The 21611-nt window shown below is 36.1% G+C and overlaps 3 protein-coding genes across 9 annotated transcripts in view; 1 reads left to right on the forward strand and 2 right to left on the reverse strand.

The window, feature by feature from the left end:
- Window positions 1-21611, reverse strand: part of CRPPA (CDP-L-ribitol pyrophosphorylase A) — a 324254-nt gene that overhangs the window by 154118 nt on the left and 148525 nt on the right. For all 7 annotated transcript variants that reach the window (XM_017526901.2, XM_017526899.2, XM_017526900.2 and 4 more), the window contains 2 exons: window positions 4542-4634; window positions 3998-4090 (listed from right to left, as the gene is read on the reverse strand). In XM_017526901.2, coding sequence (XP_017382390.1) covers window positions 3998-4090; window positions 4542-4634 — 186 coding nt within the window. The remainder of the gene's footprint in view (window positions 1-3997; window positions 4091-4541; window positions 4635-21611) is intronic.
- LOC108303140 (prostaglandin E synthase 3-like) lies at window positions 481-1624 on the forward strand. The gene has a single exon (XM_037737888.1). It carries the CDS (start codon window positions 672-674, stop codon window positions 1152-1154), a length of 483 nt encoding a protein of 160 aa, XP_037593816.1. The 5' UTR covers window positions 481-671; the 3' UTR covers window positions 1155-1624.
- On the reverse strand, window positions 16886-17430 carry LOC108303141 (60S ribosomal protein L32-like). Its single transcript, XM_037737889.1, has 2 exons — window positions 17387-17430; window positions 16886-17347 (listed from the first exon to the last, which is right to left on the reverse strand). The coding sequence occupies exon 2, from the start codon at window positions 17340-17342 to the stop codon at window positions 16935-16937; it is 408 nt and encodes a 135-aa protein (XP_037593817.1). The 5' UTR covers window positions 17343-17347; window positions 17387-17430; the 3' UTR covers window positions 16886-16934.

Raw genomic sequence — 21611 nt, forward strand, 5'->3', positions numbered from 1 at the left:
ATGACTCCTTGATTTATGAGCTGATGAATAAATGTTGTGTTAGCAGACAAAAACAACATTCATCTTCTTATACATCTCCATCAGAGATCTTGGGTAACTAGGTACATTACCAATAAGCAGTTTTTTTGAAAAGTATTTTGAAGGAATCTTTGTTTTTGAGCATTAAGTCTCAAAAGTGGTCTTAAAATATTCAGTAAACCATGCTGTAAACAGATGTACTGTCATTCGGGTTTTGTTCTATTTACAGCGCACAGACAGAGAATAGAATTAGCATAATTCTTAAGGGTCCTAGGATTTTGAGAATGGTCAGTGAGCAACTGCCTTCAACTTAAAGTCACTAGCTGCATTAGCTCCTAAGAAGTGTCAGTGTATTATTTGAAGCCAGGCATTGACTTCTCCTCTCTGTCCATAAAAGCCCCCATACTGGCATGATCTTCCAGTAGAAGTGCCTCATCTACATTGAAAAATCTGTCATTGCTTTTTTTCCACGCGGTGCATTCTGGGGAGCTAGGTCGAGCCCGCTGCTACCGCCGTCGCCTGAGGGAAGCGAGAAGAGGCCGCGACCGGGGACAAAACGCGGAGTCGCCACCGGAGAGAAGTCGACTTCTTAGCAGCAGCCGCCGCCAGAGAGGCCCCCCCACCCGTTCGCCCGTCCCCCTGCCCCGTTCACAATGCAGCCTGCTTCTGCAAAGTGGTACGATCGAAGGGACTATATCTTCATTGAATTTTGTGTTGAAGACAGTAAGGATGTTAATGTAAATTTTGAAAAATCCAAACTTACATTCAGTTGTCTTGGAGGAAGTGATAATTTTAAGCATTTAAATGAAATTTATATTTTTCACTGTATTGATCCAAATGATTCCAAGCATAAAATAACGGACAGATCAATTTTATGTTGTTTACGAAAAGGAGAATCTGGCCAGTCATGGCCAAGGTTAACAAAAGAAAGGGCAAAGCTTAATTGGCTTAGTGTGGACTTCAATAATTGGAAAGACTGGGAAGACGATTCAGATGAAGACATGTCTAATTTTGATCGTTTTTCTGAGATGATGAACAACATGGGTGGTGATGAGGATGTAGATTTACCAGAAGTAGATGGAGCAGATGATGATTCACAAGACAGTGATGATGAAAAAATGCCAGATCTGGAGTAAGGAATATTGTCATCACCTGGATTTTGAGAAATAACTTCTCTGCAAGATTTCATAATTGAGAGAATTGCTGAGTTGATAGCTCTAAAAGCAGATGCTGTATTTGCCTACTTTAACCCATTTTTCAACCTGTTTGTTTTTTAAAAGGCTTCACTAAGGGTTCATATGTACCATTGTTTGGGGCAATTTTAAGTCAGCTAAGGCAATAACCTTATGCATGAACATTTCCCAGACTTTCATGAAGCTTTGAGGTCCTAGGCAATTGATGCAGCAGTTATGATAAAAACATTTCGCCTAAGTCTCCTTTTCCTCATAACATAGATACTGACATGATAGGAAGCTTAGGGAAAGAAAACTAGAGTATAGAACATGGATTCAAAAGTGGCTGGAACAAATTGGCTGACACCTTACTGGTGGTAACCTGCTGTTCCTCTAGTGTTACCCTTCAGGATTGTTCCACTAAAGTTTATTTTTCAAAAAAAAAAAAAATGTACTTCACATTATTCTATGTAAGTGATCACTGGTCAATGTTCCAGGTGTATCTTAGCTAAAACTACAGAATGCCCTAACTTAGATGGTTTTTGAAGCCCATACATTTGGTATTGTTTGACCCTTAAGCTTTTACATCTCTTAGCATGGAGGACGAAGAAAGCTGTACATTGTTGCTTGAAAGTCTGTACATTTAGACCAGATTTGTATTTGCACTGTCAGTATGGCAAATGAGTGAAAAATGTTTAATACACTATTGGATTTTTTATTTCTTTTTTTTTATTCAGCTTATACAAGGGCTGAAAACCTCAATTTATGTTCATGACAGTGGGGATTTTTTTAAAAGTCTACATTCTTTCTAATAAACTGTTGGAAGACTTAAAAAAAAAAAAGAAAGAAAAATCTGTCATTTAGCATTGCTATGTTCATCAATTATCTCAGCTAGCTCTTCTGGATAATGTGGTGCAGCCTCAACATCAGCACTTGCCGTTTCATCTTCCGTTTTTCTGTTATAAAGACAATTCTTTCTTTAAACCACATGAATAAGCTTCTGCTAGCTTCAAACTCTTCTGGAACTTCTTCACTTTCCACAGTCTTCACAGAATTGAAGGGAATTAGGCCTTGCTCTGTAGGCCTTGTAGCTTTTGACTGAAAGTGACGGACACAGGACTATTCCTTTCACTTCAACATGTAGGGGTCATTGTAGGGTTATTAATTGACCTGATTTCAATATTATTGTGTTTCAGCAAATAGTGAGTATCAAAGGTAAGGAGAGAGAGATAAGGAAACAGCTAGTCAGAAGAGCAATCAGAATATACACATTTATCAGTTAAGCCTGCCATCTTATACAGATGTGATTTGCAGTGCTCCAACACAGTAATAGTAATATCAAAGATCACTGATCATAGACGACCACAGCAGAGACTGTAATGATGAAAAATTTAAAAATATTGTGAGAATTACCAAGATGTGATAGAGACATGAGCTGAGCATACACTGTTGGAAAAATGTACCAATACACTTGCTAGACACAGGCTTGCCACAAAACTTCAATTTGTAAAACATGTATCTTCAGAGTGCAAGAAACTGAAGTATGCCTGCATTCAAGTATTATAAAAGGATAATGTCCCAATATAAAATAAACATTTTACAATATTTTAGCATATAGACTTTTAATTCACTACACTGGATGGCCTCATCAGCATATCTGGGAACATGGAAAAATGAGATCTCTAAGCGAGTAAATGTGGAGAGAGGAATAAAAGGCCAAACACAGAACTCTGAACTTACCTCTATCCTACAGAGCCTCAAAGGCTTCCAACAATGGATATATTCCATATTGTTCCTAAAAAGCTCAACGGAAGCATCTGTGTTGTATGAAGATCAATTACATAAGAACCTTGGGTTTCAATAAACACATGCAACTATGAAAGTTACCTTTATGGTATATGACCAAATAAAGAGGCCACTGAATTAATAATATCTCCCAGTTTGTTGGAGATGCTAACTTGTTACTAGTTGCATTACTCAGTCAAGTTATTTATATTCCAAATTATCTCATTATTATTAACCTTACCTGAAAAGAGTTACATTCCCACACAATGGGATGGGCCTGAGCTTTAGAAACTTGGCAGTTGCTAAGCTTTTCAGAGAATTTCATGTCTGAAACCCCTTCACACAGGGAAATGCTACTAACTATAGATTCTGCTCCTCAGCCAATTTAGAGGGCTTTGGGCTCTGATTCTGTTCCTTCCCAACTTTACTCTCTGATAGTTCCCTCTGCTATATAGTTTAACATGCTAATCAAATAAATTCTGCACTAAACATATACTTTTAGATTTTCATGGAAAAATCTCTCCAAAATTTTCCTAGGACATTCTTCTAGGAATTCTTTTTTATTTGCTGTTTGTTCTACTTTTGCTTTCAGTGGAACACAGAAAATGAAACAACCCAAGAACCAGTTTTCTTCTACTAGGTTTTTTTCCTCACATTAACAACTGGAATGCTTCCCTAATAGTATTCTGATAATATGTTAAATAAAACTATTTTATACTATCCAAACAACCAGTTGACTTAAGCTGAATACTTTGCCATTTTTTGTGCAGAAAAAAAAAAAAAGAAACTGGCTGCTGGGTTGAAAAAGATTTCCAAACCTGTCAATTCAACCAAATGATTGCAATAATAAAGGCATTCAGTCATAGAAGTCATAGCAAGAGAGTAAGCAGAGGAATCCACAAAGAAGAGTTTCTTTTGAGTTTCAGTTAATGCTCTCAATTGGATCAAGTTTTTAAAAATACATACATTAGTTACAAAGAAGGAAGCATAAATTTCAGAAAATCTGCATTAATTTCACTTACTGAAACAACAACAACAGGATATAAAATGGAAAGATTACTTTCTTCAAGCATACTCAGTAACTTCTGGGTTTCTTGAAAGTCAGAAGTCATAACCTGAAAGACCAGAAAATTAAAAGGATATCAGAAGACATTTTTAAATGACTTAAAAGTTAATTCAAGGAAAAAAATGAAGAGATTCTGCATAACATTCAAAATATTTATCAAGCTTAGTTTTCAGTTTATAAATAATTTTAAAGGATACCCATAAAGTTATGCATGTCAAAATTTCATCTACCAATTAAGTCAAACCTTTGTCTTCCTTATTATCTACTTTAGATCAGATACAAAACAGAAAACTGACAATATTGTCCAAAGTATCACTGTTCTCATTATGGGATTTAGCTTGTTAAAAGTATTATTCCTCTTTCAAAGATAAAAATCTCCAAAAACATGTAAGACAACTCATCAAAATCTCATATATAAATATTTAAGAATCAAATTAGTTCTCTTCCACATTACATTTGCTCATATCCTCAAGTGCTTCGAATCACTCGAATTGACTTACATTCACACAAACAAAATTGTAGCACTGATCTAGGATGATTTGCTGAAGATCTCTGCCAGCATGACACAGAGCCTCAGATGCGACTTTTACATGCTAGTAGGAAAAAAACAGAAATGAATTCACAAATTAGAAAGACCAAACATAAACATCTTTGTTACAAAGAAGCACATAATTGCTAGAGGAGAGGCACATAAAGCCAAGGATTATAAATTTTTAAAAAAGTAATACAAGCTGAAGTTCATCAGGTTATCGAGAAGTCATTTGAACTAGACTATGAATAATGTATGTTTTAGCTAACGAGGGTACAGAAAATTGTTTCAGATAGGAAAAAAAATGTAGACACACACAGATTATATTCTGGAACACGCTAGTAGTCTGGTTTATCTTGTACAAATAAATATTGAAGAACATGTTAAAGGACTAAAAGGGAAAGGTTGCAGGGATAATTACAGGCACCCAGAGGCATATTAACTAACAGTTTTAATTCAAGGAATAGACTTCACTAAACCTGAAATGACCAGAAGTGGGGAAGGAGTAAGAAATCATCACAACAGTATAAGTGAGAGAAGACTTAAACTGCATAGACTATCCTTAAAAAAAACTGTCAGAGCTCACTACTACAAGTAGTCCCAGATTAGATTTAGAAAAGCATACATGTTACACAAACTTTCCTTAAAAGATTTTTATTCCATATAACTTAATATTCTAATTAGCTTGTTTCAGGATTTTTCTATTATAATAATATGAACAAAAACTTAAGGATTTCTAGACAAGGAATCTGTGATATCCTTGCTATATTAATTCCATAGGAAATCACATTTCACTGATTCGTACTGGTATTACATTTAGAATGCTTTACATTTTATAGTTCTAAAAATAATACAATGCTGTTCCTCAGTTGAACATCAAACTCTGTAACTCTGTACATTATCTACTTAGTAGCTTAATTTGCTATGATTTTGACAAAATACTGGAGAATCAGAGAAATAAAGGTTTCAAGGTCTTAGCTTTGCTCTCAAAATTAGCTACTAAATTTTAAAAATTTTAGTTCAGTTTAAAATTTTTATTGAGCAAAAGGTTCAAACATTAATAAAAAAGCCAAAAGGCCATAGTCGTCAACAATATGTTAATATTACAATAAAAAAGAAACTAGTATCCATTCTGCAATAATAAGTTTGATCAAGGGGTAACATCTAGATATTACAGGGGGACAATTTTTCAAAAGTCTCTCATATATTCAAACATTTTCTAAGGCATTAACAGCTAACTTGTTCGATGCTTTCTTTGCAAGGATGTTTGCACAAATTGCAAACATAGAGATATTTCCTCCTAAAACAGATTTTCCACTAAGATGGGAACATCATTCTCCCTGGATTAGGCTTACATGGCATTTCAGAGCAATACTTCTCTATTAAGGAGCAGATGGGCTGGTTTGCCTATATAAGGCCAGGGTTTTCTACTATCAAGCTTCTTTTTAAAGAACCCCACTGCCTAGCAACAACTAACCCTATTTGTATTTCTCCATGGAAATTGGAATTCCGAAAAAAAAACGAGTGTTACATTTTTGTTCTTGCTACTGCTATAGTTGTAATAAATGGTCTTTTCTCTGACCCTGTAGTCTCAGGTCTTCCACCAACTTCTATGATACTGTGTCAGGTTGAGTTACTTGCATGAAAGTAGGGTATTTCTGACTTGACAGATATGAAATAAGGCAACCGTATCATCAGATCTTAAATTCAACAAAGATGGACAACTGAATTCTGAATTCGGAAAAAAAAAATCCTACTTTAAAATTTCCTTCTGCATATAGAGAATGAGAACATAAGAGAGATTCTGATTCCGTTTTTTTAGTATTAAAGTGTTAAATTTCTTTAGGACAGAGTTTGAGATCTTTGAGGGTAGAAACATTTATGTTTTTACCATTAGCAAATACTTAGTTGTAAAAAAAAAAAAATTACAAAACTATGCCACCAGTTCTTTTAAAAGAAAAACATCCTGTGTCAAGAAAATAGTGTATGTTCTTAAAATGAACAATGTGGGAAAGTTCTTTAAAAACTCATCAAAAAATACTACATAGAGGTAATAACTCTGAAAGTTAAGTATCATTTCAACAATTCTCTACCAATAATATATGTAGTAAGGAGGAAAGACAAATGTAGGGAAAGACTAAAAGTATGAATGTTCTATTAAAATGGAATAATATGCATGTCATTTTAAGTTATGTAATTTTAGCGAATGAAAACCAAATGTCGTAAAACCAAAAGAATTGCTAAACTTCAGATAATTCATTTCCAGGAAGTTTACTTTCTAAAGGTTAAGAAAAGATGCTATGGGCAGGATAAAGACACTGCCCTCTTAATGACACCTTTCTAAGTCAGTATTCACTGACTTCCTTCTGTAAGAGGAGATAGCACACTTTTAAGTTCTGCCCACAGCTGAGGTCTGGTCTATCGTGTGGTTTTAAATCTAAAAGGTTTATTAGATTCTTACTCTATTTTGTGGCCATAATGGACATAATTTAGACATAATCTATCCATCTTCAAGGAAAGTGAGTTAACAGAATATCCCCAATTCTAAATTTTTCTTCTTAATTCATTGTATTATTAGATAACTATGTGCAAGTACTTGCTTGTTTTGGAGTTTTTTTTTTTTTTTTTTTTTACGAAAGCCTTAACATTTTTACATTCCTTGAGTTTTTGCTTCTTTAAGAATAGTTTATCTAGAAATAAAAATTTGGTTTATACTTTCCCTCACAGATTTGCAATCACTGTGCCACTATCTTTAAATATTACTTGTTTGCCTTTTTTTTTTTCTTGAGATGGAGCCTCACTGTGTTGCCCAGGCTGGAATGCAATGGCACAATCTTGGCTCACGACAACCTCTGCCTCCCTGTTCAAGCGATTCTGCCTCAGCCTCCCGAGTAGATGGGAATAGAGGCCTGCACCATCATACCTGGATATATTTTTATATTTTTAGTAGAAACAGGGTTTCATCATATTGGTCAGGCTGGTCTTAAACTCCTGACCTCCTGATCCAGCCGCCTCAGCCCCCCAAAGTACTGGGATTACAGGCGTGAGCCACTGCGCCCAGCCTTCCTTCTGCTTCTTATACTTCATTTGTCATTCAGCCATTCACCATTCATTTTCTTAGATTTCAATGTCAGGCAGTTTTTTCTCCATCCGTCAACCACCCTTCCAAGTACTCACAGTTGTTACATTTGAGGTTTTTTCTTTTAGTCTTATCACCAGAGGAAAATGTGGCTGGTGGTGATACTCTTGGATTTCACCTTCATTATCTCCAATGCTTGTAGATAATGCTTCATTATATTTGGGGTGAATATTGTAGACATGTAAGAGGTCAGACTATCCTAAGTTTTGCTTATTTATGGATTTTGCATCTATGTCTTCCTCAATTATTCTTCATGGAGCATTTCCAAATCAAGCACAGTAAGTTTTATTCCCAGCTGTTATTTCTCAGCTTTTCCTGAAAATACACCCTTTAGGTCAAAAAGAATTACTTCAAAGAAACTTTCTTATAGCTGTCTGAAGAATTTGATTTTCTACTTAATATCTGAAAACTGTCCACACATTGGCTGCCTTAATCATCTAAACACCCAGTCTATTTTAGCTATCATTTATTTTTTTTATTGGAATATGGTACAATTATCTCAACTTTTCCCTGAGTTATCTGACTTCTTATATTGTTTCTCTAAGAGACTAGATAGTTCTATAATAGTGCTGCTCTCATATTAATTTTGTTCCCTATTCAATTACTGTTAGTCTGTTACAATGTTGTGTTTTGAATTTTTAACCTTCTTGAATTCAGATTCTCACTGAGTTCTACAGAACATAAAGGTGTAATTTGGAAGAAGGAAGAGGTCTCAGGTTTACTACTACTTACTTATGTGCATTATAATTTTTTTTTAAGTACGAATTGTACCTTTCCTGGTTATTTTCTACGAGTTAGAGTGTTAAAACAAAATCAGGCACTGATAGTTTTCTCTGTCTCTATGAGATGCCACAGGAAATTGACACATTTTCTACACTTGAAGGATTCTCCTTGACCCTCATTTCAGCCCCTCAATCGGCTTATAAGTTAAAAATAAAAAAATTATCTTAATGAATCAACTTTTGCCCTCATTACAAGGTCTGGGAGATCCATGTGCAGCGTTTAGAACATATTAGCCAGATTGTAATCTGCACTTACTTTCGTGACTGTTACTTTAAAAAATGTTTGCATTAAGTGGGGCCTCTCACATTTGTTTGGTTACTGTTAGTAATTTTGCTAATTTTCTATTGTTTTTAAAGCAGTGAAGGAACATTTTGTGAATGACCTTTATCATATTTACCTGGCTGTCACTACTATTTTTAAGTACTTTAAGGAATTATTTCATTTTAATGTTATATATCTTTACAAAAAAGGAAAGTATTCCCTAACCATTAAGAGTATTATAAGATTAGTATTCCTAGAAGAGCTTCATTTTTCTCATTAAGAAGATGCAATGACATATATATATATTACATGTATATCTGTATAATTCCTATTAGAGTACATCTAAAATAGTGACTTTGACATTAACGCCCTTCATAGTCTACTTATATTCTACCTATTCAAATCCTAACCACCCATTCTGCTGTTCAACATAAATATTCTTCAACTCTAAGGATATTTTTCTGTATTATCACAAATACTGGGCTCATTCAAGCCTATGACAACTTCAGTCCATATTGACTTTAATATCTACTTGTTCCTTCAAAGCTATTATTTATTTATTATTAACTGTATTAACAGTTAATAGGATATACACTCTTAGAATATACAATATAGACATATGGAAAGCACATTGCCCAGCTACATAGTGTTACCGTAATTAAAATTTGTTCAGTAACATGATACATTTAAAACTGCACTTCAAAGAAAGTCATTCTTCAGCTAATGACCACAGACTAAGATAGAAATGCATACACAGCATTTGCATGAAAGTTATTAAATATTAGTATTTCTGTACTCTTGAAAAGCCAAACTCAAATTTTTTTCTTCTTGAAATGTAGACTCTTAATAATTGTTTCCAGTCCAGTATAATTCTTTTAGTCATACTGCTTTCCTCCCAAACAGAAAACAATCAGTATTTTCCATGCTTGAGTAAAGAAACTTAGATTTTACCTAAATATAGCAAAGGTATCTGTGACACTTTAATCAACAAAGACCACATTAGACAATGCTATTAGGTTGTTTATAAAAAATCCTATGCAATCATTACATGTTGTCATTCTTGATGTTTCTGCACTCAAACACAACAAATGGAAGAATCTGCTGGCTAGAACTTCTTCTGTAAATATTCTGGTTCAAAAGACACTTAAACAAAATTTACAACAACCTTCCAATGTGTTCAGTAAATTAAAGTACAACAATAACAAAAAAATGAAACTTTCCTTACATCGTAACAAGTTTAGGAAAGACTTGCCATAAACTAAATGCAAACATCTGTGTATTCACAATATTAATACTATATAAAGCATGGATATTAGGAATAAAGACAGATTGTCAAAAAAAATTTTCACTTCAAAAAGCATTATGACCTAACTAAGGCTGAAAGGTTTTGGTTCAACTCCCATGAGTCAGAGGTTCAAATATGTGTTTCTGAAAAGTCAATCATCTGTTTACAGAAAATGCTAGCTTGGTCATCTCTGAGTCTGAATCTGCCAACTTCTTGCCTATCCACCATTCAAACAATGGCACTAATATTGGTATAAACCAGTGACTTGTAGAGAGACATTTTCTTTCCATTCTGTGAACATGCCAACAATTAACATCCCTTTTTTCTATCTAGCATTCAGCATTTACTACTTAATTTCTTAGAGTAAGCTTTTAAGTTTTTTGTTTTATTGTTTTAAAGAGCATAGGCTCTCGAGCCAAGATCCTTGGGTCTGAATCTATCTCCAGGACATCGTTGTTGTGTGACTTTGGGTAAGTTACATAAGCCCTGTGGCTCAGTTTACTCATCGGTAAAATGAGTACAACACAGAATTGATATGAGGATTGGCTAAGTTAATATGTGAAGGGTAACAGTTAACTTTTCCAAAATGTCTTCTCTATAGCTTGTCCTCTTGGAAGGCTTTAAAGAAATCAGTCCTGGTAGAGTTGCAAGCTAATAAATTGGGTTATCAGTCTGCTAGGTTATATAAACTACATGAATGGTAAGCTGGTGGATCTTAACAGTGGCCCTCCACTTCATGACCTGCCATCATAGGACTTAAACCTTAACTAGCTGATCATACCAAAGCACGTATTGATACTCTCCCAATCCTAGATGTTGGGTAGGCAAAATAGGACTATAACCAAGGTTCTGAAACACTGCGCTGCTGTTGGATCCCAGACTCTTATCACACCAGTCAAAGGACCAGTGTTTCCCTCACTATACAACTTAAAAGTCACAGCACAAAGACCGAAGTCTAACATTCAGCCCTGAAGATCCATTTGCAGTGCTACATAATGCAGTGGATACTGCCTCCGAGTCCAAGAACTTCTCCCAACAACTACTGTTCCAGAAAGTCTAAAGTCTAATATGTGTGCTCTCAAGTCATTCATCTTTGAATATCTGTAAAGACCCAGTAACATTCATGTTTTGGGCCACCTAGTGCACATGCTATATTAAATGCTTGCTGTTATTACTTTACTCACTTCTTAACTTCTACTATTAGAGGACCCTTTAAAACATATCACCATTACCCCTTTAAATTTAATATATTGTATTTATTGAGGCTTTATAAGTTGCCAGAACCTGTGCTAAATACTTTCAACAATTATTTTAAAACTGCATAGTACACCTATGCATGGGCAGGTATTATCATCATCCTCACGTTATAGATAAAGCAGCACAGGCACAAAAGTTTGAATAATCTAAGATTACACAGCCAGTAAGGGGCAAGCACTCAGAATCCGATCTGTTTGAACTCCCAGATCCACATATATAACCTCTAAAGCACACTGGACATCAGTGTTACTCTGGGTACTATTACCTTGTCAGAGACATCATAAAACTCTTACCCAGAGGGAAGTAATTCCACATGTCCCAAAGTCAACTCCAGGAGGAAGTGGGGCAGGGGAGGAACATATATTCTGGAGGAAGTCAGTTAAGTAGTAACAATCTTAATTGCCAGTACATACATTCCCTTAACTGTGATGTTTCTGGGTTCTGGACAGGGAAGAAAGTACTTAAGAAGTGGCCTCCCATTTCAATCTTCAGATTTGATTTTGAAGTAATGTGAAGTGCTTCTGACCCACTGCATTAAACATATGCTGAGCAGTTGGTGGTAGTAGAAGACATTACCGTGGTAAGGCTTCCTTTGTGCATCCCTCTCTCACTGTTAAGACTCACTTTGAAAGCCAACTATTGTTCTGATGCTGCACTACAAAGACCATGAAATGGAAAATGACAAGCTCTAACGCTAACAAACCTGAGCACCTAACACATATAATTTAAGGCTCCCGTTGTCGCTTTTTTAATTTTTTGAGACTGAGTCTTGCTCTGTCGCCTGTGCTGGAGTGTAGTGGCGCCACCTTGGTTCACTGCAAACTCCGCCTCTCAGTTTCAAGCAATTTTCCTGCCTCAGCCTCCCAAGTAGCTGGGATTACAGGCACCCACCACCATGCTGGCCTCATTTTTGTATTTTCAGTAGAGATGGGAGTTTCACCACGTTGGCAAGGCTGGTCTCGAACCCCTGATTTGGCTGCCTTGGCCTCCCAAAGGATTACAGGTGTGAGCCACCACCGTGCCTGTCCCCATTTTATTATACATCCAAAGCTGGAGAGTGAATACACAAAATGTAAATCCACAAAATACCATCCTGCTCCTCTTTCTGTTGAGCTTTCTTGACAGATTATACTATAACTAAAAGGCAGCATGTAGCAGACGGGAAACGGCTGGCATTAACTCATAATTCATGTTTGGCAGGCGTATTCTGTACTTACTACTCAGCAGAAATCACCAATGATATGTGAAAAGGATACAAACAGTAAAATGATCCCTTTGTATTACTAGTAATGTATAAAACATTTGCAAGCTGAGAATTGGCAAGTTAAAATGAACAAATCCTATTTGCCTTAATTGAAAATAAAAACAAGCTCAGAAAGAACTGAGTGTCTTAGCCATTGATGGATTAATATATTTTCATTCATTTGACAAATATTTATTGATAGCTACAAGACAGGCACTAAATTGTATACTGAGACCATGTCAATGAACTAGACAGGTTTTTGCCCTCCAGAAGTTTATAGCCTAAAGGGAAGACAAAATAAATTTTAGATGTGTTTATTAATTTCAATGTTCATGGGAATTACTGAGAATCTTGTTAGAAATGCAGATTTTAATTCTTTTAGATATGGGGTAAAGTTAAGAATAAACATTTCTAAGAAGCATCTAGTTGATACTGATACAACTGGTGCTTGTATCACACTTTGAGCTAACAAAGGTGCTACCATTTGAATCCAGGTTAATCTAAAATCCCTCTCTCATTTTGAGAAGATAGTTACTGAGGAATATGTCCCCATCTGGCAAATGAAAGACAACTGTAACGTTACTAAGCCAAATCCATTGCAAACGTAAGTGACTAAAACTAAACAATTCATTAATTCAACTTTTTTTCTTCAAATTCTAAGTTTACAACACAATTTAATTTACATGCATAAAGTTTTTATTTTTCCTAGTAGAGACGCTGCCTAAATGCACAGTCTACTTTCAGAATCTGTTGGTTCCACAGCTAAGGATTCAAGCATGGGTCAAAAACATTTGAAAAACATAAAAGTAAACAAAAATAAAAACTTACAAAAATACACTGTAACTATATAGCATTTATATTGTATTAGGGACTGTAAGTAATCTAAAGATAATTTAACATACACAGGAGGATGTACATAGGTAATATGTAAATACTATTTCATTTTATGGAAGGGATTAGAGCACTCACAAAGTAGTATTTGTAGGGCAGAAAGGTAGGTCCTGGAACACCCATATATATTGAGGGACAACTGTATATAGAAGTATAATTGCATCCTGTTTCCATATTAAAATCATGTGATGAAAAAATAACAATCACTTAAACGACATGATTCTGATTGACATTATACCACCAACATGAGAAATGTTCTCAAAATGTCTAGGTAAGAAATATCAAAAAGATTCTCAACAACCTCAATTTCCCACCTGGTTTTTACAAAATGATAGAAAATAAAGAAATCAAATTAGCTATAATATGTATAAATAGCTTACTGAAGAGTTCTTTCACATGTAATCCCAAGAAAATCATGCGATAGCCTTTTAAGGACTATTCAAACATCACCCCAGTATTCGTTCAACTTGAAACTTGCCATTATATTGCATCAAACCTTTTATAGTAAGCAAACTTTTTCATTAATGTACATTCCTTGAGTATGAGAAATATACTTGCAATATTTATATGTAAAATTTCCCTCTCATACAACTTTCCCATTATGGCTTATTAGTAACCTGCTGAATACACATTGTTTAGCTTATAGGTTCAAAGTATTTAAAAAATACTAAGGATAAATTACATTTTGAACAAAAACTAAATTGTGACTTTTTGAGAACCATGTCTAAATCTTAGAATATTTCTTAAGCAGTACATTTCTAGACAATATAGAAAAAACAGATTAAAATATCAATATAGAATCTTACTGCAGATTCTACAGAATACGATTTTAAAATATTGCTTATGAGTTATCTTCTTCACTCCACTAGAAAGTCCCTTCTGCAGTGTTCATTTCTCCAACACTATCTTTCTTTCCTGACAGAAGGTTGATCACCACCGATTTCATCACTGTTGCTAACTCCACTTCATCTAATCTCTGCAACATCTGTTGCCAGCACCTATTCTTCCCTCCTTTTATGAACATAGGTTTTTCTTCTGGTTAGAAAATCAGTTCAAACGTCTTGGGTATACTTTATGTATTAAACTCTTCTCAACTGTTAACATGATTGATGGATACCCAGAGGCTACCTCTTTATCTCCAGCAATACATTTGGCTGTTGGCCAGGTAGAGAAGTACTCCAGAAGCTTGCTGGTTCATCATGCTCTCATCTTTAACCACAACTATTTATCTGGCTTCTTCTATCTCCACAGCACTGTGTGAGGGTTGCATGATAAGAGATAGTGAAACAGATGTGCAAACAGATCATTACCAGGATATGCAGATTGATACAACTACTAGTGAATAATTTAAGAGATCCAACAACAATAATAAAAAAAAAAAAAAAAGATTGGGGACAACTTCATGCAAAGAGTCATCAACTAAGGCTTAAAACATAAAATTGACTATTTAAATAGAGAAGGCAGGCAATCCAGTAAAGTAAGTGCAAAAGAGGTAGAAGACTACATTGTTTGAAGACATGTTGAGCCAGAAGAGCAATAGCACTGTGACAAAAAAGTTCACTATAGATTGCAGAAGATCTTAAATAACAAATCAAGGGGTGCAGACTTTCTTTTACTCTCATATACTAAATAGTCATTTCAGGTATATGGTGCCCAATGTAAGAGAGAAGGATAAAGACTTTTTTAAACCCAAGTACTTAGTTGTAGGCCTTGGAAAAAAAGTTTTCAGGTAACAAGATAACATGAATAATTTTCTGTGGTTATAAGCTCAAAGTGGTGTATTTAATTCAGTTGTCCCAGAACCACCAAAACCTTGGAACCATTGTTTAACTAAATCTACTAGAACAACAGAATAATCTACTTTGTGGCACTATAAAGTAAAACTATACTGCAGTGCAAATACTTGACATAAAATCCATTTCCAAACTCAATTATTAGGAATAACATAAGCATAAAGTGATGCTTTGCAAACATCATGTAACCTGTAATTCGAGTCAAAAAATTAATAAAATGAAGTGAAATCAGAGTTCTGAAACTACATCTCAATTTAAACATAAGCAAGTTAATATACAGCATTCTTCAAAATCAATTGTTGAAGGTTAACTATAATCTACATACAAAACATTGCCAACTTTTATATGGATTTTCCTTCTAGACATATTTATGCATAAAATAAAAAAATTTCCTGAGTTAAAGGGTAAGATTTGACTATAGGAATACATGCCCCAAATTTGATGGTGGCTTGTTTCTGTTTTTATTTTTATTTCTTAAGCTTAGTATAATGGTTGTCCAGAACTTATAAGCAATGACCTCAACTCTAAGTGGACAAGGTGCAAAAGACCATTTTTTTTTTTTACAGATTAACCACCTGATTCCTTTTGGGAGAGTAATATGTCAACAGGTTCCTGTATTTCAAGAATATAAAAATGAAAAAGATATGTGTAATACACTAAGAAAAAAATAGAGAAAACAACATTTCAAGCAAATTATCCTAGCTCCCTCAATTAACCTTTTAAAACCTTGACAATCCATTATTAATATAAATTATTAATTTTATTAAATACAACACGAATATAATTCATACCATCTTATGCAACTAGGTGGTCCATCATTTTGGACTTTCTACCTCTGGAGAATTGCTCAGGAAATCTGGCTACCATACCAAATAAACCAAATGGATTTAATGAGATGGTTTTTGGTTAGTTTCTGTATTCTTGTATACACATGCATGCACCACATTAATGTGGCACTGTTCAGAGTCAGAAGTGCAAGAGAAAAAAGCAGCTTTCCAGTGTTATTTCATTGTTATTAAATATACAGTATTCAGACGCAAAAACCAAAAAAGCCTGTATATTCAGACTAAAATTTAATACATATGAAAATAAGCATAAAATAACTGTTTTGGATAGTTCTTAGGATACTGCTGTGGCTTAATTTGCTCTGTTTATCTTCTCTCTGCTTTTCTTTATTGCATGTGCTATTTTTGATGTTTTGTTTGACTAATATGTCATACAGTGAATTTACCAAGATCTATAACAAAAGGCACAGATCCACACACTGGACACAACTTTGAGGACATAAGAGAAAAAAACAAAACAAAACAAAAAAACCCCCCCAAAAAAACTAAGTATCACAGAACAGTCTCAACAAAATCAAAGCATGCTTTAATCATGATTTTCAGTTACACCCTGCTTGTCATTTGTGATCACTCAAAACAATAATTAAATTATGTGCTCCAGGAAACAAGAAGTGGATAACCAAAATACATGAAAAGCCCCTACAGTCCCTGTTTGTTCAGAGTATAGATCAGCATTCTTTCGGAGTTCCATTTCTTTTATTATAGGAATGAATACTGGGTTGAACATGCTTATTATGTGTTTTGAGGTAACGTGATGTATGAACACAAATACTGCAGAGGTGTTCCTCTGTGGAACTGTACTTTTTTTTTTTTTTTTTAAAGGAAGATGCCAGTTTTATTTAAACACAAAATGTGCACATAAGCTGTCTACTCATTTTCTTCACTGCACAGCCTGGCATTGGGGTTGGTGACTCTGATGGCCAGCTGGGCAGCTCTTTCCACAATGGCTTTGCAGTTCTTGGAGGAAACATTGTGAGCAATCTCAGCACAGTAAGATTTGTTGCACATCAGCACCACTTCCAGCTCCTTGACGTTGTGGACCAGGAACTTCCGGAAGCCACTGGGCAGCATGTGCTTTGTTTTCTTGTTGCTCCCATAACCAATGTTAGGCATCAAGATCTGGCCCTTGAACCTTCTACGAACCCTGTTGTCAATACCTCTGGGTTTCCGCCAGTTACGCTTAATTTTGACATATCGGTCTGACTGGTGCTGGATGAACTTCTTGGTTCTCTTTTTGACGATCTTGGGTTTCACAAGGGGTCTAAGGGCGGCCATGATGCCTTGATTATCTGCTTGAAGCGGAGTGTCAGCTTCCTCACCGAGGAGCAGATCGCTGCTACCTCCGTAGGCAGCGCCGAGGAAGAGAGCGGAACTGTACTTTTAAGCGGCAGCAGCCAGCATAATCTTCTTGCAAAGGTAAACTGGGTCATGTCATTTCCAAATAGAGTCTTTTCTTCATTTTCCTTTTAAAACATTATGTAAGTGGTAATAGTAGCAATGGTAACAGAACTGGTAAACTCAACGTAAAAAGCCTACAAGGCTGTCTCTGGGTCTGTCACCAGCTGTTTCCTTGTCTCCTGCTACTCCCACCTCCACTCCATTTGCTTCGTCAACCACAGAGGCTTTCTTTCTGTGCCCCAATGAAGCACTCGATGTGGCTTTCACATACTGTTACTTCTGGTTTGTTCTTTAAATAGGTAATTCTTTATTACCTTTAAAGGCTTAGTTAAATACCACCTCTGCTAAGAGATTTCACTTACCGCCTTACATTCCCAGTCTAAGTCACTTTCCCTGGCTGTGCTTACATAAATACGCACAGTTAGGTTTTCCTTAGAATATTCATCACGATTTGACATTTTAATTTGCATTTGTTTACTTTTCAACCCCCAACTGGACAATATACTCCTTGGAACTAGGAAATCAAACTTGCTCAGTTCAACTCCCTATATCTAGTGACTATATCATGATAGGCATTTATTATTTGGTAAGTTAGATAATTAAGGTATAAAAGACTAACCATCTCTTCCTACTTATAAATTCTTTACTATCTTCAGTATAATAGAAAGTATTTTCCGATATTTACTGAGAAGTGGGAATAAGTGAGAGAGGTCCCTTTGCAACTGTCTACCACCATGATCTATCTCTGGATACCTCTATCTCCAAACCTGGTAAGGTCTGTGAAACACTTCAAAATTCTTAGGCAAATGAAGGAAGAAAATAAAAGACTGATAACAAAACCTTGTCCTTTAAGTATCAATGAAAAGGCCAGTGTATGGGGGGAGGAGGAGAGGTGCCTCTCCCATGTTAGCTCTTTACTTAACTTTTTAACAACCTCTTCCAGGTATTTGGTGTGTGTCATTACATTAAAGTTAGATGTTTGGTTCACCTGCAAGGTATGTTGCAAAATTCTAGTACAGATAATTACAATAAACATACCCAATCTTTTCCCTTAATTTCAAAGGAAAACATTTTTTCTTTTCATGTTAACAAAACAAGCCTCCCATTGTGTGTTGAGCAGCTCCACACCCACACTGATCTGCCCTACATATGCCAGGATTTCAATAGTGGTGACTTCATCCTTCTACACATTCTTTTCAAAGTAGGATAAAAGCTCTGAGAGGTGAAAATGTTAGAATACATTGCATTTTGTGTAAGTTATAAGCTGGAAAATGTCATAAGATAAATTTACCTTTATAAGGGAAGAGAAAAAGTATACAAAACTAGATAAATCCTTTCCCAAGGGGATGTCTTTCACACATTAGTTATCAGCCCTTTGTCAAACTTAAAAATCTCAGTCTTATATCTCACCTTCCTTGGATTATTAAGAGACCACTTTGACTCAACTAACATCTATATTCACTAGTTACATGATCTTAGGCAAATCAAACTTCAAGGTTTCCTATTTCCATTTGTAAAATAAAGGGGGACATCACAGGGTTATTTTAAAGAGAAAAGTACTGCATAGTACTGATACAGACAGGAGGCAGGGAAATACAGGGTAGAAGAAGGCAGTCCCTGGTGAGGGCCACACCCTCAAGCCTGGTACGGTGGCGCAAAGTGAGAACATGCATTCCTGTTTGTTCACTAGAATGTTGCTTTTTGGCCCACCCTGCCTCCCATCCTGTACCCATAAAAATCCCAGGCTTTACTGGCAGACACACATGGAGCGGCATTAGGTGGTGTCTCCCATGGGCCCAACTTTAAGGAAAAATATTTCCTTGTCTGTCTTTCTTTTCAACAACCACTTGATCACTTTGAGAGACACTGAATCCACGTTGAGATATTGGGAGCTGGTCTCGCAATAGTAGACAGGAAAGATGAAAGAGCACAACGTAACAAACGTCCTCTGGGGCTCCAGAGGTCATGGATACCTTTGCTCTATGCTGCCATGGCACCACAGGAAGTTCTATTACTGCCAGCACCCAGAACGACTTGTCCTGGCCTCTGTATTTGCTCACCTGTGTGGCCATCCCACTAGGGGCTGAGAGCTCTGGGCTGAGTAAATGCACCAACTCCTTAGTGAGGCCCGCAAAGGTGTCAAAGGAACTACCCATTTCAGTACAACCCCTGGCACTCCATAATTAGTGTTGTGGCTGTTTCTAAGGGGAGGCATTCTCTTAGGTTTGTGAGGCATACAGGTTTTATTAAACTTTTCATTCTTTTTAACCAAATTTAGAAGCCAGGAAGGGCTTAGCAGGAATGATATTTCCTTTCAAGGTCAACCAAGATTCTCTAAGTAACAGGACATCAAAGTTCAGTTTTAGAAAGTTCTACATTAGTTCATTAAAAATAAATAAAAAGTCTAACATATCTTCAAAAAGGAGGATATTACAATTAAAAGGTGTAAGGCCGGTTGCCTCACCAGGAGTTCGAACACGCCCATCTCCCTCCCCGCTTGAAAATTACATTATCAGAATATACCCATCATCTAGCTCTGCCTTGGAAATCCCTTCTGCACTCGGCACCTAGCCCGCCTTGGAAATCCCCTCTGCACTCAGCACTTATCCCGCTCACTGGAAATCCCACCTACCTACCAATAGCAGCTCACCCTGTCCACATCCTGTTTCTCCAAATCCAATCAAACGCCTTCACTCCCTATAAAACCCCACTCCTGAGAGGAGTCAGGCGCGACTTCCCTGGTCCCTCTCCCCAGGACCACAGAACCTCACCCAGGAGCTGAATAAATTGGCATCTAATTTTCTTGTGCTGGCCTCAGTTTCCTCATTTTTAACTCGGCAATAAACCTACAGAGAATAAACTTTACAAAAGGTTTTTGAGGAATGGTGATTTTCTTACTTTTGAATATATGAATACTTTTTAGTTTTGTCTAGTATATGAAAGAAATCTGTAAGTTCAAGTCAAATCTAATTTTTAAAAATTCTAAATTTGCTATATCTATATTTATAGATGAATTAAATACTTGAAATTAAAAGAGAAATTTAAGTGCTCTTTAAAAATTATAAATGGCCAGGAGAGCATACAAAGAATCAAGGGGAAAAAGATTCTAGAAAGCTAGAAATGTGATTTTAGTCTTTGAATCTCTGCACACCCTTCATAAAAACAGACAAAAGCAAGGAGGATATAAAAACAAAAGACCTACAGACATTATCTACTATAAAACCAGTATTTGGGAGGCTGAGGCACAAGAATCGCTTGAACCTGGGAGGCAGAGTTGCAGTGAGCTGAGATGATGACACCGCACTCTAGTCTGAGCAACAGAGTGAGGCAGTGTCTAAAAACAACCAAAGAGGAAAAAAAAAAAAAAACAGTATCAGTGGGCAAGGGTAAATTGGTAGCACACATAAAGACACAAACAGTTTAAAAAACTGTAGAAGAAAATGAAAGTAAACCAAAAAAGACAGAAAAGAGAATCATCATCAGGTACTTTCTGGAGACTTCAGCTGGCCATTCCATTCTGGGAATAGCAACAGAAACTAGGAGAAGCCTTTGTAGGCTTTAATTCAAAGTTGAAAACAAAGGAACTACATGAAGGTTCTCTGCTAGAGATAACTGAGGGTCTGGGCCCAAAGGACACTCAAAACCAATAAAGAGAAGCACCCTAGTATGTTAAAGGACCAGCCTGAGAAGTCTAGATGGACCAAGAGAGGTGTACTAGGAATAAAGGAAAGAGGAAGTGCAGGCAAAAGAGGGCCACAGAAGTGTTATTTTGACCCATCCCTTCCTCCTAAACTAAATAAAACTCTTCTACTTTAAAAGCAACAATAGGACTAGGTGCAGCAGCCATCCTTGTAGCCAAGGTGAGAGGATCACTTGAGGCCAGGAGTTTGAGACCAGCGTGCGCAATAAATGGAGACTCCTGTCTCCACAAAAAAGAAAATAGCTGGGCATGGCAGTGTGTGCCTGTGGTCTCAGCTACTCAGGAAGATGAGGTGTGAGGATCGCTTGAGCCTAGGAGGCCAAGGCTGCAGACAGCCATGATAATGCCAGTGCACTCCAGCATGGGTGACAGAGCAAGATCCTGTGTCAAAAAAGAAAAGGAAAGCAAAGAAAGAATAAAGAGCAAAATAATGTCCATACAGGAAA

Source organism: Cebus imitator, unplaced genomic scaffold (genome assembly GCF_001604975.1).
Source record: "Cebus imitator isolate Cc_AM_T3 unplaced genomic scaffold, Cebus_imitator-1.0 Scaffold45, whole genome shotgun sequence".
In the NCBI taxonomy this organism is placed as follows: domain Eukaryota; kingdom Metazoa; phylum Chordata; class Mammalia; order Primates; family Cebidae; genus Cebus; species Cebus imitator.